This window comes from Phasianus colchicus, chromosome Z, assembly GCF_987193195.1.
Source record: "Phasianus colchicus chromosome Z, bPhaCol1.hap1.1, whole genome shotgun sequence".
Classification (NCBI taxonomy): domain Eukaryota; kingdom Metazoa; phylum Chordata; class Aves; order Galliformes; family Phasianidae; genus Phasianus; species Phasianus colchicus.
Window position 1 is genome coordinate 74,979,795 of NC_143476.1, and position 17,434 is coordinate 74,997,228.

General features: G+C 42.1%; 2 protein-coding genes across 19 annotated transcripts in view; one reads left to right on the plus strand and one right to left on the minus strand.

Moving 5' to 3' along the window:
- Window positions 1-4,374, minus strand: part of DDX4 (DEAD-box helicase 4) — a 28,643-nt gene extending 24,269 nt beyond the window's left edge. For both annotated transcript variants that reach the window (XM_090131602.1, XM_031609493.2), the window contains exons 1-3: window positions 4,291-4,374; window positions 2,792-2,918; window positions 1,318-1,386 (exon numbers count right to left, since the gene is read on the minus strand). In XM_090131602.1, the coding sequence (XP_089987728.1) occupies window positions 1,318-1,386; window positions 2,792-2,918; window positions 4,291-4,374 (280 nt within the window). The remainder of the gene's footprint in view (window positions 1-1,317; window positions 1,387-2,791; window positions 2,919-4,290) is intronic.
- The window catches only part of SLC38A9 (solute carrier family 38 member 9), a 49,139-nt gene continuing 36,043 nt past the window's right edge, over window positions 4,339-17,434 (plus strand). For 3 of the 17 annotated variants that reach the window (XM_090131619.1, XM_090131603.1, XM_090131617.1), the window contains exons 1-4: window positions 7,865-9,303; window positions 9,539-9,637; window positions 9,933-10,056; window positions 13,837-13,983. In XM_090131619.1, the coding sequence (XP_089987745.1) occupies window positions 13,880-13,983 (104 nt within the window). In that variant the 5' untranslated portion in view covers window positions 7,865-9,303; window positions 9,539-9,637; window positions 9,933-10,056; window positions 13,837-13,879. The other 14 variants (XM_090131605.1, XM_090131606.1, XM_090131610.1 and 11 more) reach the window with 14 other exon arrangements.

Here is a 17,434-nt window from a genome sequence, read left to right on the forward strand (position 1 = left end):
AAAATCTTTGGTGATAGGAGTAAAACTGCCACCAAAACCTCAACCCTGAATATGAGGAGGGAACCCTGAATATGAGGAGGGAACTAGTTATTAACATTCCCTGGGAAACAGCTTTTGAAGGCACCAGTGTGTCAGCACTGCCTACTCTAAGTATCACCTCCTGAGTGCACAGGAACCAGACAATTCCTCATGCAGAAATCAAGGTGGGGCAGAAGGCCAGCTTGTCTCAACAGGGATCTTCTTCTAAAGTTGTGGCAGAAAAAGAAAGCACACAGCTGCTGGAAGCAAGGTCAAGCTACATGTGATGACTACAGGGATGATGTTCACATTTGCAGTGAAAAAATTTGTAGAGCCAAAGCTTTTAAAAGTTGAAGCTGGTCAATACTGTGGTAAACAACAAAAAAGTGTTTTTTTTTTTTTTTAATACATTAACAACAAAAGGAAGACCAGAGAGAACAATGGTCATCTCACAACAAGGACAAAGACAAAGCAAGAGACATTTAGTGCCTTCTATGCCTGTCTTCAACTCTGATTATGAACTCAGGGACCCCAGATGCCCCAAGTTGGAGGTCATGTTCCTCAGCCAACTACTCAGTCAAACCTAAACTTGTACAGGATTTGCTGCTCCACCCGGATTCAGATAAGTTTATTGGACTCAGTGGGTTTCATGCCAGAGTATTCAGAGGGCTGGACAGTATAACAGATCTCAATTTTTTTTCCAAGGGTCTTGAAAATCTGGAGTAGTATCAGTTAACTGTATATAGTCTGGGCTCCCAAGAGAGGAAAGAAAACCCACAGCAAAAAAACTGCATTTCAAAGCTGGATCAAGTTGAGAAGAGGGCTAGAGGATGCTTAGGCAACTGGTGCATAGTCACCTTTAATTCACAGTCTGTGAATTTAAGGTAAGCCACAGTAATCAATTTCAGTGTTTAACAGCTACAGTAAGACATTACTGGAGGAAATAAGAAACAAAATTTATTCCAATATTCAGCTAAATCTATACATAACAAAGCACATTAGAACTCAGCTGACAGCATGAATAAGGTCAGCACACTATACTGGCAAGTAAACTCCTGCTGAATTTGGAACAATAAGAAACTACTACATGATGCAACAGGGTGCCCTTAAACAGCAATGCTAGGGGCACATACAGTTGCCTTCCAAAACAGAGCAGCATCATACACAAACAGCTTTGCTACTGACACACATTTCAGTATCTATTAAGGTACCAGTAATAAGGCTGCCAGTCCTAGTATTTTGTCCAAAAGCAAGGCTTAATAATCCCCCAAACTACAAATTTTAACTGCACAATCCTACCTCTGCTCCCAGAATAACCTCCAATGTCATGCTGCATATACAGATTTCTGTTAGGTCCTTCATTAGCACCTGGAAGAGTACATAACATAAACAAAGCTTTTGACACTGTCTCCCACAGCATTCTCATATATAAACCAATGAAATCCACCCTACATAACTGGAAACTAAGGAGAACTTCTGGGCCCCAAAGGTTGCAATCAGTAGCATAAACTCCAGGTGGAGATCAACCATTAGTGGAATACCCCAGACTCTGTTAATGGAGCCAAAGGAGTTTACCATCTTCAATCAAGTCTTGGATCAAGGGACAGAGTGTACCCTCTGCAAGTCTGCACACTTTTTTTTAAACATCAGCTGAAGCACAATTCATTATTATTAAAATAATAAATTAAATATAAATTAAAGGTTTTCAGAAGAGAAAGGTTTATCCAGCCCTTCCAGGGGAGTTAAAAAAAAAACATCAATACCTGATTTCTGAATTCTCAACTTCTAACAGTTCAAGTAACAGAACTGACTTCAGGGTCTTGCCCATCCTAATTTTTCAACATCTTGCAAATAAGTAATTAGGTAAAAAAAAATAATCTCCTTTTTACCTGCACACTGGGAGGTAGAAGAATGACACATCAACAATAATCATTTAGCCTTGTTCTAAATGCTCATAAAAAAAAGAATCTAATCTGTGCTAAACATGACATGTTAAAATAGTTTAGGTTGTGCTTCCACGGCTGTTTGAACTAAATATGAACTATTTATTTTTATCTCAGACACAATTTCACTGAAGTTAAAACATTCACATGCAGTTTCAACAAAACTTGTTCCTAATAATAAAAACCAATGAGAACTCCTTGACTGCCCTATCCCACCTTCTGTCAGTTTTAAGTAAAACTTGTTTCCTGATCTGGCTATTGTACCATCACTCCAAGTAAGTGCTGGACAAACTGCTTCGAGCAACATCAGCACAGCCTATTACAACTAAAACTCCTGTTCAAGTTTAAAAAGGCATAATCTTCATAAAACCAAGAGTACTTTATGGAAACTGACAAAATGAGAATTACATCAATGTAAGGTCTTGTTTAGATTTGTTTGTTTGTTTTGTTTTTTAGTGTTTCGACAGCTTCTTGTGACTTTTTTTATTCTCATTAAAATTGTCAGGAAGTATCACGATAGGTCTGCTCAACACTGCATGTAGTATTTATTCATTTTCAACACTATTTATCAGAGGCATTCATGGAAATGGTTACCCAGCTGTCATCCATTCACTTTAAATTATACAATGTATTCAACACCAACAAAGCAGTGAGGAACATAAGTCAAACTTACTCCTTATATTATTTGTACAATTTGTTATTGCTTATTGCATGGGAGAACACATGAAAACATTAAAAACAACAAGAATAGTACCATGTTACACCTTCTAAACTTTTCAAGTCACCAGCTTCCCCAAATGTTAGTAAAATCTTAAGTAGTTTTTGCATACCGAGTGAGCCTTTATTCTGACTAAAGCCAAAGAAGGGGCTGTTTGGTCTGCCTGGGAATCCAGACAAGGGGCTGCTTGGTCTGCTGGAGAAGCGGAGGGATGGGCTGTTTGATCTGCCAGAGTTAGCCTACAGGGAAAAAGGGGACATCACGATGTTACCTTCAGGCCAAAAAAAATATACATGAAGTAAAGGTGCATTTAGTTGCTAAGTCTCCCATTTGAAATAAATTCCCTTCTGCACCCATGCGCACAGTTTTTCAAATTGTTCTGTTCAAAGTTTCTTAAACTTCATTACACTGAAGTGCATGATGTTCATACACAAATGTCACCAAAACCAAGTTATATACAACCAGTATGAAGACAAGATTATCTTGCCTCCTGTCAGACTTGTGGAAGCATCAACTTCACTTTGCTAACAAACATTTAAAGCCCATTAAAAACATTTGTTGCCCAAAGCAATCTTTTAAAGTATTTTCTTCTCCAATTTAGGCTTACAAAGGTTTCAGATTACGAGTATCATGAATAAGACTATTTCCATCAGCTTCACAACTACATTCTTCTTGTTCTCCCACAGCATGCTTACAGATTATCCTTAAGCATTTTAAAGATGTCAGTCACTCAATTCAAAGATTCAGATACCCCACCCGAAACAGTTCAGAATAGCAACTAATTTTCATATTGTACCACTGTAATGTTTTATTTCCAGCAAAGCCCGGGTTTAAATTTCTCCTGTTTAATAAAGGTTAGACATCTTTAGTAGGCCAAAGCACCAGGTGATAGAGGAACATCAAAAAATTGCCAACATTTTTATTTCCAGATTGTGCTTCTTTTTATTTTACTAGAGCTTAAGTACTTTTCTTGTTGTGGCTACTAGTCATTACAGGAAACCTCAAACCAACAAAATTATCGTTCTGATAGTACATTCTACTACTTCTTCTTTAGGCAACTGTACTCTCAGCTCAGCACCCATTTGGATAACCCATTAATCCCTCCTTACCCCCCATTGCTCAAGGCTCATTTGTAAGACCTGTAAGACCAACGCCAACTACCGAAGATTATTAACAGGTCCTCTTGAAATTCACAGCAGTTTTTTCTGATATTCATTCATCCCACAAGCAATAAAATAATATTTAGCTCCCTCTCATTACGCTCCTCTACCTCACCCTTTACTTCACACCAAAGCATTTAGCTGCCGTGTAATAAAACAGCAAGATTGCATACGAGTAATTTATACACAAGACTGTCACCTCTGCATGCAGCCCACGCCAGGCTCTGGCACCTCAGGCACAGCCGTTCCCTCCTCGGGCAGCTCGGTGCCCTCGGCTCCCACAGCACAGCCCTGCACCTCCCTCTCTGCACTTCGCAGCACCGGGGAGTGCAGGGAGCATCGAGATGGCCTTTCGGCCTCCTCTTCCCCAGACTGGGCCAGCCCAGCACTCAGCGCCCAGCGCCCAGCGCCCCGCTCCCTGCCGCGCCACCCTCCCCTGGACACGACTCACCATCCACGCCTGCTCCTCAGAACGCCTCTGGGAAGCCGCTGCCGCCTCCTGCTCCAGGAGCTCCGTGTCCCAGTCCTCTTCCATGGCAACGCCGGCAGCTCACCTGCAGGACCAGGAGCAGGTTAGCAGCACCTTCGCCCAGACCCAACTATCCCGACGGCTCTCGCGATGCGAACACGCGACGCATCCCTCCCTGGCACGCAATGTCTTTGCACCACGCCCGGTTCCGCTGCTCCGCGGCGCGGCGCGCCTCCCCTACCAAAGGCCGCAGCTTTCACTCTCGGCGCCAAATAACATGGCGCTGTCTCCCGAGACACCTTATATAGCCGCCACCGCGTGCCCCGGCCGTGCTTCGACCGCCAGCCAATGGGAGCGCGCATCGTCACTCGGCGCATGCGCACCAGCTGTCAGGGCCGCTAGGGGCGCGTAGTGGGGGCGGGGTGAGAAGGTGGCGCTAGATTTCCTAGCGGGCGGCTGCGGCTGGGCGGTACCGTGTTGGGCGGGAAGGGTGAGGCTGTGGGCGGTGCTTTTCCTGCCTGCGCTTCTGGTTTTTGAGGAGCGCGGGCAGAAGATGAAGACAGGCGGTTCGGGTGGGCTGTCGCAGGGCGTGCCTGTCCATAGGGCTGTCCTGTAGGCATCGGAACACCTGCGTGGCTCCTCATGTGCTGCAGTGGCTGTGGGAGCACCCTTTGTTTCACAGAGACCTAGTGAATTCAGCTGTGTCACGCAACAACTAACGTGGGCGATTCTGCTGCAAAAAATGTGGACAAAATTAAGCACGTGTAAAATTAATGGCTGAGGGAGAGGATTGTCCCTCTCTGCTCTGTCATTGTGAGGCCCCATGTGCAATACCACGTCCAGGCTAGGGCTCCAGCACGAGGTGCTGCTGGAGCGGGTCCAGAGGAGGGCTGCAGTGTTGATCAGAGAGCTGGAGTCTCTCCGTGAAGGAAAGCTGAGGGAGCTGGGCTTATCTGGCTTACAGAAGAGAAGGCACCCAGGAGCCCTCGCTGCTGTCAAAGGGAGAACTCGTCAGGAGGCCCTCAGTGAACGTGGGTTCCCATTTTCAGAGGCACTACCCAGATGTGCGGCAGAATACGTGCATTGCCCAGAAGGCTGGTGCCGCAGAATAGAAAGCACAGCACAGTGCAATGCAGGCACAATGAACGCTCTTTTTTAAAGGCGTTTCTAAAGCTAGTGCTTTAATAAAAGGGACAGCAGGAGAATTTACATTTATTTCATGTTTCCTTGTTAACAAATTACAGTTCTTGCAAAAAATCCTTTTTCCAAGCAAAAATCTTCCAAGGCTGCGTAGTTAATTACAAAGAAGATAAGGAAATAGAAGCTGTATGTCTGCTATGGCAATAACTGCTTGGGTCTTTCATAGCACATGATGCAGAAGGTGGATTTCAAGGGTGGGACTAGCTTCTCGTATGATCAAAATGTCCAATTTTTCCCACAGCTCTGCGTTTGTGTGTTTTGGTTGTAATCACTTATAGCATCAGCAGGTGGTGTTTCCATTGCTTTTCAAACTAATATGATAGCACGTGGCCGGACTTGTGACTAACTGACCAAATTCTTCAAATATACAAAAGCCACAGAGTACTTGAAGTATAAGAGTGCCTAAGGTGTAAAAGATGAGAGTGAAAAAAGGGCTGCAGGAAGTAGAGTTTGGAGCGGATCTGATCACACATAGCTGAGAGTCAGGGTGACAGGTCATTAGTCTGCTGCCTTGTTTCCTCTTGCACTCTGAAATTCAGATTATGCAGCAGTTTCCTTGAAGGAGCAGTGCTGCTGCTTGGCCCTGCTATCGGTTTGGGCTGTGTTTGAGGAAGTACAGATTAGGATATGTGCTGAGCTTGTTTCAAAATAGCTTTCTTATGTGGGAAAGCTGTGTCAATGCTGTCTTCCTTGCACGCAGTTCAGTTTTCCTTAGCAAGATTTATAAACATCCCTACAGTACAACTATGAAAAGGATGTGTTCCTACCTTGGTTTAACTGGGAACGACAACCAAAACCTTACTAACTAGTGATTTTCTGTGAGCAACAGTGCTATAACTGTTCTTGAGCAACCTACTCTAGGGAACCTACTTTGACTGGAGTCCCCCCACCATCCAGAGCAGAGTGTGTGGTAGACATCTTGTTGCAGCACATGCTACTTAATGGCAGCTGAGATGGCACCAGGCTTGTTACACTTGTGTATTTGATTTGATTCCAGGGGAAAAATGGGTGAGGCGGGAGCCAGGAAAAGCGCGAGGGCACTGCTTGGCCTGAACAATATTGCTCAGCTTGTTGAGGCCAAATCCAGTGTTTTGTCTCTGTCGCGTTACGTGTGTTTGTGAAAATTTGGGCAGTAAAGCTGATGATTTAAAATTGCATGTTTTGGCAATAGATTTCATGGTTTGCAAAATGAAATCTAGTCATGTGTGAAATCAAAACAAAAATTTGTGGCAGAACTTAAACATGAAAAACGGTATACAGATTTCACTTGTTTGATGGATTTGAGCTCTCACTGAAATGAGTTAAACATGCATTGTCAGTCTGAAAATCATCTTACCCATGCTATGTTTCAGACCATAACAGCTTTCAAAACGAAACTTTCATTATGGCAAGCTCAAGTTATGGCAAATGATATTATGCATTTAAATACACTGGCTAAACACACTCCTGTGAACAGTGAAAAACATGCAGCTGTGCTTCTTGTTCTGGTAACGAAATTTGAGAATAGGTTTCAAGATTAAAAAAAAAGAAAAATCTCATCAATTTTTTTGTGTATTTTCAACTCCATTTTCAGTCAGCATAAATACATTACCTGCAAATTTTCAAAGGGCACAGATAGAGATGCAATCAGATATTCATCTGAAAGAAAAATCTCATCTTGTCTCTTTGCCAGACTTTTGTAAGCGCTCTCTTACAAGAGAAAAACATTCCCAACTTCACAACCAGGGCCTCTTACATGTCACCACTTTTTTTGCAGTACGCACATTTGTGCACAGCCATTTTCAAGGATGAAGCACAGGAAGAGCAAAATTTCATCAAAAATCTCTGACAACACCTTGTGAACTAACAACTGCCGCCACCGCCACGAACAAGACCGATGCCTTTGCTTTACAAAAACGAGGCCAAATATCCCACCTCTTTTACCTTTCTGTTGCTCTCTGTATTTAGTAGTTTTTAACAGGGAAATATATATCAGTTTGTTACTTGTATTCATTAACTTTATTGTATGTTGTATACGTGGCCAAGACAATTCGTCTTCACTGAATGCAGCCCAGACAAGCCGAAACGCCGGAGGCCCGCACCCCGGCCTGTGCCTTTGAAGTGCTGACAACGCTGCAGTTCTGCATCGCTGTGAACAACACGTCAGAGCGCGCGGCTCTGCATCGCCGCAGAAGTTGCAAAGCGGCGGTTGAAGACGAGAGGCGCGACGCAGCAGCTCCCCGCCTCCAGCAGCTCCGGCCCAGGCCGGCAGCGCGGGGCGGCGCCGCGCGGCTCGCCGGGAAGCGTAGTCCGTGGCTGGGCGCTCGGGGTCGCTTCCTGTTGTCGGCGCACGGCTCTGCCGGGGCCGCAGGTAGGAGGTCGCGCCGGCACGGGGGTCCAGACAGCAGCGCAGTGGAGCAGCCCGCTTGGAGGGCCGGGGTGCCGCCGCCTCGCCTCGCTTCGCCTCGCCTCTCCTCGCCTCACCAGCAGCGGGGCGGCGAGCACGGCCGGGGAGACCCGTGCGCCGCGGGCCGCTTCGCTCCGCGGGCTGAGCCGCGCCCTGCGTGCCGCCGGCAGAGGGGGGACCGCGCGGAGGGGGAGGCCGGCGCGGGCTGACTGCCGGGCCCCGCCGGCTGCCGGCATGAAGCCGCGTGCTGGGGAGCCGAGCGGAACGGAGCGCCGTGCGGAGCGGAGCGCTGCCGAACGGGCAGCTCGCGAGTCGCCGGGGAGCCTGGCAGCCTGGCTCCGTTCTGACAGCCCGCAGACCTGTTCCCTTAACGGTGGTGGTGGGATCAGTAAGATGCTTAACTTCTTCGCGTTCCGACGATTGTAACTATTTCTTTAGAATCTGCGCAAACGTGTATGCGTGTCCAAATAATGGCCTCTTTATCTGCTGAATATAAGCTCGTTTAATTTCTTCTACGTTTTACTTCGACACCGTCTGTCAGTAGCCATGTGCCCGGGGATTCAGCCTGAGGTACTTAAGAGGTTGCTCCAAAAGTACTGCCTCCTATTTATTTCCACAGGAACTGCAACGGATACAAAAAGCACAATAGCACTGTTTGATAGAGGATGCTCCCAGCTACAGAACACCCTTTTTCAACGTAGTCATCACATGTAGCTGTGCATTTTTGCCGGTGATGAACAAGAGCCTGCATGCCACATTCAGAAACATATGAAACAGTGAAGGTGCCCCACTGTTGCTGTCACCACTGCTGAAACGCAGCACCCGCCGCCTCACTGTGCTCACTCCCACTGCTTGGGCTCCAGAAACGTGCAGCAAGTGTCAGTGAATGTCAGTGCGTGCCATTTTTTTTCCAAATGGAGGAATTCAGTGCCACATCTTTGCTTCTCATGCACTTCCATGTCACACACCATTCTGTCAGGCTGCCCCTCTGCTGCCAACTGTCACACAGCAACAAAATTTAAAGGAATATTGATGGGAAGTTTCATTCTGTATTGTCATATCACCAGTATTTGCTTCTGACATTGTGAGCTGAGATCATAAAATAGGAGGCATTATTTTTGGAACTGCTTTTGTAGAAGCTTAATAGCAGTGCAGCCTGTATCTGCAGGGAGTGTTAACAAAGCAGACATTATCTTAACACTGTTTGCATGTTTAAATTTTCAGCCATTGCAGTCTTATGAGAATATGGATAAGCTGACTTATCCATGTCAAGATGTCCCTGTTTTAAGGAGCTCTGAATGTATGTCACTACTTTTACTTCTTCAGCACCTTCTAACCTAGGGCTCATTACCCCAAAAAAAAGGAAACTGGAAGCTCTTCTGTTCTGCTTTGAAGTTCCCTTTTTTCAGGTTAGAGCCTGCTTATTTCTCACAGTTTCCATGTGTATAGCCTGCAGTATACTTGAGACTTATGCCTCGCATTTCTTTCATTCAGAATTTAGGAGACAGCCCACCTCACTGCAAGTAGCACTTCTGAAATCATTTTTATTGTTTAAACTAAGTACTTGCATTAGTGGATTGTAATTCTTAAGCCATGAATGTGATGTGAAGTTATACTTTAAATAACAACAGATTGTGTCCATAGGTTTGCTTGCCACATTTTCACTGGAGAAATCTAGTTGACTGGGAGATGTACTTAGAAGAACCACAACAAATATGAAAACATAGGGAACTACTGTTGCATGTAAGCTTAACAACAGTCTTTAATGCAGCTTTTGTCTGTGAGATTGTTGTTGTGATTAGGCAAATTAAAGAGGAACAAGTTAAATTTGATTTAAGTTGTCTGATTGTATATTGTAACATGCATGACTTCACAGTTATAGAGTTAAGGCTTTGTATGTGATGGCTTGTCAATTGAGTCTCCCCTACACTAAGAAATTGTTGCAGAATCACTGTTAGCATAGCACATCAGCTTTGCTTTTGATTACATGGAGCTGTTGTGTAAATAGATCTCAGAACTATATGTTTTGTTTTTCCAGCACCATTTCCAACTGCACAGACACTGGATGGCACAGTGGAGGCTGTGGTAGTGGTTCCCCTGCCTGCCTTCTTTCCCCCACTCTCCCAGGAGAGTTCTCTGGTGAAGAAGAGTCCTACAAACCAGTTAAGCATGGTCTGAGCTTGTGGTATAACCAGGATAACTGACGTAACAACACAGTTCTGTGTCTGCTGTGGTGTATACTTGTTTGGTAACCCCTTTCCATGGCCTAGGCAGAAAGCCTGCACTGATCTGTGCAGTTGGGTGTTTCATTTTAAAGCAGAACTGAGTGCTGGCATAGATTCACAGTACAAGCAAATTGTACTGTCTGTTTGTCCTCCACTGCAAAGACTAGATCACAGCACCACCAGGCTAGAGATTTCTTAATCTGGTGATTTGTTGGTTTTGCTTCTTGAAGCTTTTCAAACTTTGTAACTAACCAGGAGAGAGGGAGAACTGGAGGTAGAGAAAAAATAAATTGGCAGGAGCAAACCATTAATGAAAATTCACCTCTGTGGTGAACTTTCATCTAGAAGTCATGCAGAGTGTATTCCGGAGTGGGACTTGTGTACCTGTTGGTATTGTTTCACAGTTTCTTTACCAGCCACAGAAAAACCTGGATTAGTAAATTCTCATTTGCTTGTTACCTGCTGTTGCTGGCTTTCTAATACAGTGCTTCAGATGTTCATGGGAGAATTGTGAACAGGACAAGAGGACAAGTGTGTGCAGACTTACCACCATTCATGACACTGACATGGTGTTTGAATTTGTAGGTCTTTAGATTCTAATGATTGTTGTGACTGTGTTGGTAGCATGACAGTTGTGATTAAATGATTGGAAGATATGTACAGAATTTTGTCTGTCATAAGTTTTTTTTAAAAGATAAACCTCCAAGACTAGGTGAGCCTAGGTCAGATTCCTAGTATAAAAGCTCAAGGTAGCTATAACACTACTAAAATAATCAGGAGAGAAGTATTTGATGTAGTGGAAATGGTCAGGCAATAAGTCTGGATATCACAACCTGGTTAATCCTGTATATAAAAGGCAAGGAGGAGTAGACATTAGATAAAAAGATAAGTTAATCAGGTTATTTCTTCTGTGTTTTGTTCTTTTGCCTACAAAAAGAACTACATTAAGTACATTAAGCTACATTGGTTCTGGCTACAGTTATCATATCATACAGTTTTGATATCTGCATCTATTTGTAAAGTAGTTAATTTGCTGGTCATGAGCTTCTTTTACCTATTCTGAAAAATAAGCACTTATAAGCTAGACTTTTGAAAAGGGTTTATTTTTAAGTAGGCTCTTAAAAGACAAATAAACAGTGCTATACCCCAAAATATGCTTTCAAGCCTGACTTGGTGCATGTTATGTCTTGGAAGGATTGTTTTTCTTTATGGGATATTTGAAAGTGTTCTGGATTCTTTTTAGCCATAGTGCAGAGAAAGTCTTACTGGTGATCATTGTTTTCTGCATTTTTCAGATTGAATTATAAAGCACAAGTACATTATTTACAAGAGGTTTTAGAAAAGCGATGCATTAAGTGATATTTCATCCACACCATAATCAGAGCCCAAGGAAGGAAAAGATCTCAGTCACTCAGTCTTCTGGAAAATTCAGACTAAATTCACTGATGAGTACTGAGGTTTGAATCAGTTTCCAATTCCAGTCCATCCACTAGAAATTTAAATTTTAATCTGTGTTGTTCTGGCTAAATCCAGAGCGTGATTTAAACTCAGAGAAAAGAGGTTGCAAAATGCAGAAGGGAGGGATCTCAGTTCCTGAGGTAAGGGTGTACCTGTTTGGGAAAAGTATGCAGGATGTAAAGCTGAAAAAGACAACAGAACAGAATAAAAAGGAACAGTTAATACTGGATTATCAGTCTTCCACTTGAGACTTCTAGTAAAGTTTTACTGAGAAAGAAAGAAGCTGTGAGCTGTAGAGTTGAGCATTAAAAGCAACAAAAATAAAGCCATAAAGACTATTTTCTCAAGGTGCAATCAGAGGGATGAAGAAGGGCTTGGGAATGACAGGGGAACAGGTGGATAGTTGTAGGTGAAGTCTCTAATCCCATGGTTTTCTTTCAAAAGTATTGAACAGCTAGAAGTGGTGCACTGAGATGAGTTAAAGTGGGAGTATGCAGGTCATAAAGGTAGTCAGTAGGGAGAAAAGAGGTGACATAGAGCTATAGAAAATTATGTATGAGAAATCAGTAGAAGAGAAATGATCAAATGGGAAGCTATAAATGGGATTTGGAAAGGAATAGAGTGTCACCTGAAAGGAAATTAAAATATTGCTGTCAATTAAGAAATCTCTTTGTAAATAGTGGTTGTTAAAGGCAAGTTGGAAAGCAGTTTTGACAGTGTGTAGGGGAGGCAGAAAATAGAGAGGAAATGAGCAGGAATGTGAAAAGTAAGACTCACCAGAAAACTGTAGAACAAAAAGAGTATTTAAGACATTCCAAATGAGGCCAAAGAACTAACAGTGATGATGCAGAAGGAAAGGACTTTGGAGTAAAGAGGAGTGCGACAGCAAAAATGAAGGGGGAGAAAAAGGTAGCGCTATCACAGACTGCAAAGAATGCTTTCACAATTGTCTTATTTTATCTGATCACTTTTTGTGATCTGTCGCACTGCCAAGATAAACAAGATAAAATCATGCCTTTAAACTTAAAAGACTTAACTCAAATCTTTTATGTCATGAATTGTAGTGTCATGCATGCTGAAGGCATGAAGGAACTGGCATCCTTATGAGATGAAATGGCATCATTTATACTCCTTTGCATAGGCACGCATGTGTGTCCAGGTGGACAACAAGCCTGATGTGGATTTAAATCACCTCATTCTATCGTTCCATTCAGTGCTATCTTTTTTGATCTTTTGCTATCTCTATTTCCCATTTATATTTCCATCAGCCTGTCTACCATACAAAATATCAGGAAACAATTGCACTGAAAAAGCAGATACCTCTACCATTTTTGTTTGAAAAGTATGCCTTGGCTGAGGAATTCTTCAGCAGGTAGCAGGTGTGAGAGCTGTTAAGCCATTATGTTTGTTCATCTGAACATGAGACTGCAGCAAGTCCCATGTGAGAACTGTGATTCAGTTGAAGAAAATATAATTCCATTTGCTTAAAAGCAATCTGCTTTCTCTTGTTTAGCCTGGAGTGTTCTGAATGCATGCAATACATAATTATTAATGCATTAAGCCAGTTGTTGTCTTTAATTTGAAGAACATGGACATGATACACCACTATGATTCTATCTTTATTCTCATTCTGGGAAATACACTGGAAAACTGTGTATGTATTTGCTGTAAAGCTTGAAGTAATTTATTGAAACAGTAGTCTCTAATAATTTGGATAAATTGTTCTCAGCTGTTCTGTTGCTAATTGCAAATACAACTCTTTTAAAAATCACAGGAGTCTTCCAGAGGAACAGTGTGAACAGTAGAAAGGAGTCTTATGCTGTGAGGTTGGATAAGACCTGCACATAAAAATACTTAATGTTACTTTCCATATGGTGGACTTGTTTTTTGCTATGGCAGCTCAAATAAAATTAAAATAAAAAAAATAAAATTCAGATTACAAACTTTTTTCAATACCAGTGTAAAAGCAACATCCATCACAGTGCTTTAATTTATATTGGCTGTTGCTGTAGTAGAAGAATCAGCACAATGATTTATTGAACACTTTACTTAAACATGGAGGGTGTTTTGAAATTGTTATGCTTGCCGTACTTGACCGTGATGTTTGCATTACAAAATGACAATTCCCAGAAGCAAATCGATGGGGTTTTCTATTTTCACCTCAGGAGCTTCTGAAGCTGTGGAACTGCCAGTCTTAAATTCATAGCAGATATACAGCTTACCTAACTGCATTTGTCTTGTTTTCTTTCTTTTGTTCAGAATAACTGTCAGTGTCTAGAAGAAAGAAGTGTATTCACCAGATATGGAGGAGGATACAAAGCCTCTCTTGATTCCTGTAGGAGGCGATGAAAGTAATTATGGAATCATGAATATACAGTTTAATCCAGAAGATTTTAAATGCAAAAGGTAAGAGGAATGCTGAGCGCGCAGAATGATTCTGTACCGGTTTTCTGTCTAATTTTTGCTTGCAGCAACAGAATTCTATGCAGACATAAAATTAACATTTGGAAACTAGGGTCTAAGTCCAATTTTGTCTCTATACTATGTTTTCTCTAAGCACCAGATGATTTTATTTAACACAACAAAGTGAAATGTTGGGACAGGTTGGCCATGAGCCAGCAGTGTGCACTTGTGGCCAAAAAGACCAATGGCATTCTGGGGTCATTAAAAAGAGCGTGGCCAGCAGGTCGAGGGAGGTGATCCTCCCCCTCTACTCTGCCCTGGTAAGGCCTCATCTGGAGTACTGTGTCCAGTTCTGGGCTCCCCAGTACAAAAAAGACAGGGATCTCTTGGAAAGAGTCCAGCAGAGAGCCACAAAGATGGTGAAGGGCCTGGAGCATCTCCCCTATGAAGAAAGGCTAAGTGATCTGGGTCTGTTTAGCCTTGAGAAGAGAAGACTGAGAGGGGACCTGATCCAGGTCTATAAAAGCTTGCCAGATGCAGTAGGTAAATGGCTGTCGATGTGCGTGAATGGCTGTGCGTGCATTCTGGAGGTGATATGGGGAAGAATATATTATTAGCTCATACTGAGGAAATCTTTTGTCTGTAGGAACAGTATAGCATTGCTTGGGTTTTTTTTTTTAGACGGAGCAAATACGAAAAATAGAATAGTTTGCTCTTTTTGCTTTGGCTGCAGAAATGATATCTAGCTAAGCAATAATTTTCTCATATGTAATAATGTTCTCATACAATTTAACAGCTCTGTTCCTCAAAGGAGCTCAGAATGGGAGGATTCCTCTGCCATTACAGTTAAGGTTTTGTGAGCTGTTGTTGGTTGTAAATCAAAACTGAGATCAGAATGAGAACTGCCCTTCTTGTGTTAGCCGGAGACAGCAGTTCCACTTTTTTACAAAAAAGAATAGCTGCATGTTTTAGGACTGTGGTTTTACTCCTTTGCCTCTTTTTTTTTTCTCTTTCCATCAAGCATCCTATTTCAGTATTGCAGGCTTCCTATAGAAACTGAAGATGGCACTGTTGTATACAAACTCCTTTTACTGTGGAGTGGCCACTTCAGCAAGAGTTTTTGAGGTTAGTGAATTCCTGCTGTATCAGCCTGGACCTGTAGGTTTAGAAAGCTTTAAGAGACTATATGTTAGCCAGGGCTAAATAACTTCTCATCTATATGAGGAAAAGGGAGGGAAGATGGAGGGAAGACAAAGGTAGGAATTAGCACAGGGGAACAATGGAACACAGGTGTGAGCATGTGCAGAACAGTGTATATAAAGATTAGAAAATGGTAGAGGTGGAAAAAGGGATTGTGCAAACTACATTTTTAGTTCCTCTTATTCCTGTGGAGTGTCTGAGTCCCTCACAGCTCCTCAGACACAGAAAGACTGCTAATTTTTGTAGAGGTTTTGGGGAGCTCTTTATGTTGAAGACTGCGTGTGTTGTGTTGGAAGAGCAGTGAGTTTCAAGAAGTAATTAGAGAAGTCTGCTCCCTTGTGATATATCAAAAAGCCAAGATCCACTTTTCAAAAGTGAAATATTCATTCCTTATTGTGCTTTTTATTTTCCATGTGATTTCTTAAATTTGATTATTCAATTTCATAAAACATCATAAACTGGTGTTTAGTTCTCTCTCCAAAAGCAGTAAATGTTCCTGAATGTTCCTGGATTATATTTTCACCTCCACGACCTCCAGCAGATCCATTCTCTTTTTCCTATTGTTCCTCCCTTCATTTCCTTCTTCCATTTAGAACATCCTATTCTTTTGTCTTCCAAGCATGCAGAGGCACAAAGACAAGGGGCATCAGATCTGGGATATCAAAAAGGCCTGGAAATCATTGTGGTGCCAAACAAGGTTGAACTCCCAACTTTGCATATTAGAAGGCATAGCACAAATTTCAGGTTGGATATTAGGAAAAGCTTCTGCAGAAGAGTGACTGGGCACTGTAACAGGCTGCCCAGGGAAGCTGTGGAATCACTGTTCCTGGAGGTATTCAGGAAACATGTGGGTATCTTACTAAATGGTCACGGTTTTGTGGGCAACACTGAGGGTAGATGGACGGACTAGAAGGCCTTTGAAATTCCCACCTTAATGATACTATGATTCTATGATCTTTAGAACAAGGAAGAAGAGTTTGCCTTGACGTGGTCAGAGCATTACTGAGGACTTTGTGCTCTTGAAAGTGTGACTGGAAGGGCTTGCTCTTCTGATCTTTAGGGAGATGTAGGTGAAGGGAGAGAGAGGTTTATCATCTGAAAGGATCAAATGGTGCAAATGCAATAATAGTGCAAGATGTGCTCTGCTTAGTTGCTTCTTTTTTTAACTCACTCTTCAGAAACTATAATCAGATGTAGCTGTGTGGTCACTTATCACAAATTTTCAAAGTCCCTATTAAGCTTTGAGATCAGTATCAAAGAGTTCTTTGTAATCTTTTTAAGTTCATTTTGACCTTTTTTGATATGCTCTGTTCCTTTGCTTGGGTTTTGGGATTTGATTACAATTACATCATTACTTGGTTTTCTTAAAAGCTTGGAGGATTTAGGATTTTTGAAAGGCATGTTTTTCATTGTTTACTTAAGAACAGTGAACAAATTGCTTTCTTTAATAGAACTGTAAATTATTTTATCTAGTATTCTCCTGGTATTTTGGGCAAAATACAGAGCTACTTCTAACACTCTCAAAGGGGATTCTTCACAATGACCTGAACTTCTTGCATTCTATTAGGCTTGTTTGCCTGTTTTGTAGGGCACTTTGAAAGCCAGACTGTTATTGTAGTGGCTTGTTGATGCTTATTGTATTCAAGGGATAGCAGTTTTTTTTTCCTCTTAGTGCTCTTTAAACTACTTTTTGTCAGTGTACTGTTTTGCATATGAAAAACAGTGCCCCTTGTAAGGGAAGATCAAGCCTTCTGTGCTTTTTTTTTCCCCTCAATTCCTTTTGAAGTTCCATAATGTTCTCTTAGAATGTAGGAAAGATCAGAAGGTGGAATTAAACAGTTATAAATTAAACAGTGTCTGGAGGTGGCAGTCAGATAAGCTTTTCTCACGCAAAAGTATTTCCTTTTCGTTTTAACATTTCTCTTAACTTAAAAAAATTGATAATGGTAAAGGCTAACTTCCACAGCAGGTACAGTTTCTGCATTCTTGCTTTTACTTCTCCAAATCCATGTGAACTTTTTATTCTATTGCTTTGTTTTCAATTTTTTGTATCACTAACATTTCTACTAATTCCTAATCTTACTACTCCCTCACAAGGCCTCTTTATGAACCTTCTTACCCATTGTAAGGGGTATAGAAAATCTTTACCTTTGGTAGAGTAGAGGGAAAGTGCTTGAAATGTGCTCTGCAAAATGGAATACATTCCTGAAAATATCCAGAAATGAGATGTGTCACCTTACAGGTGCTAGCAGCT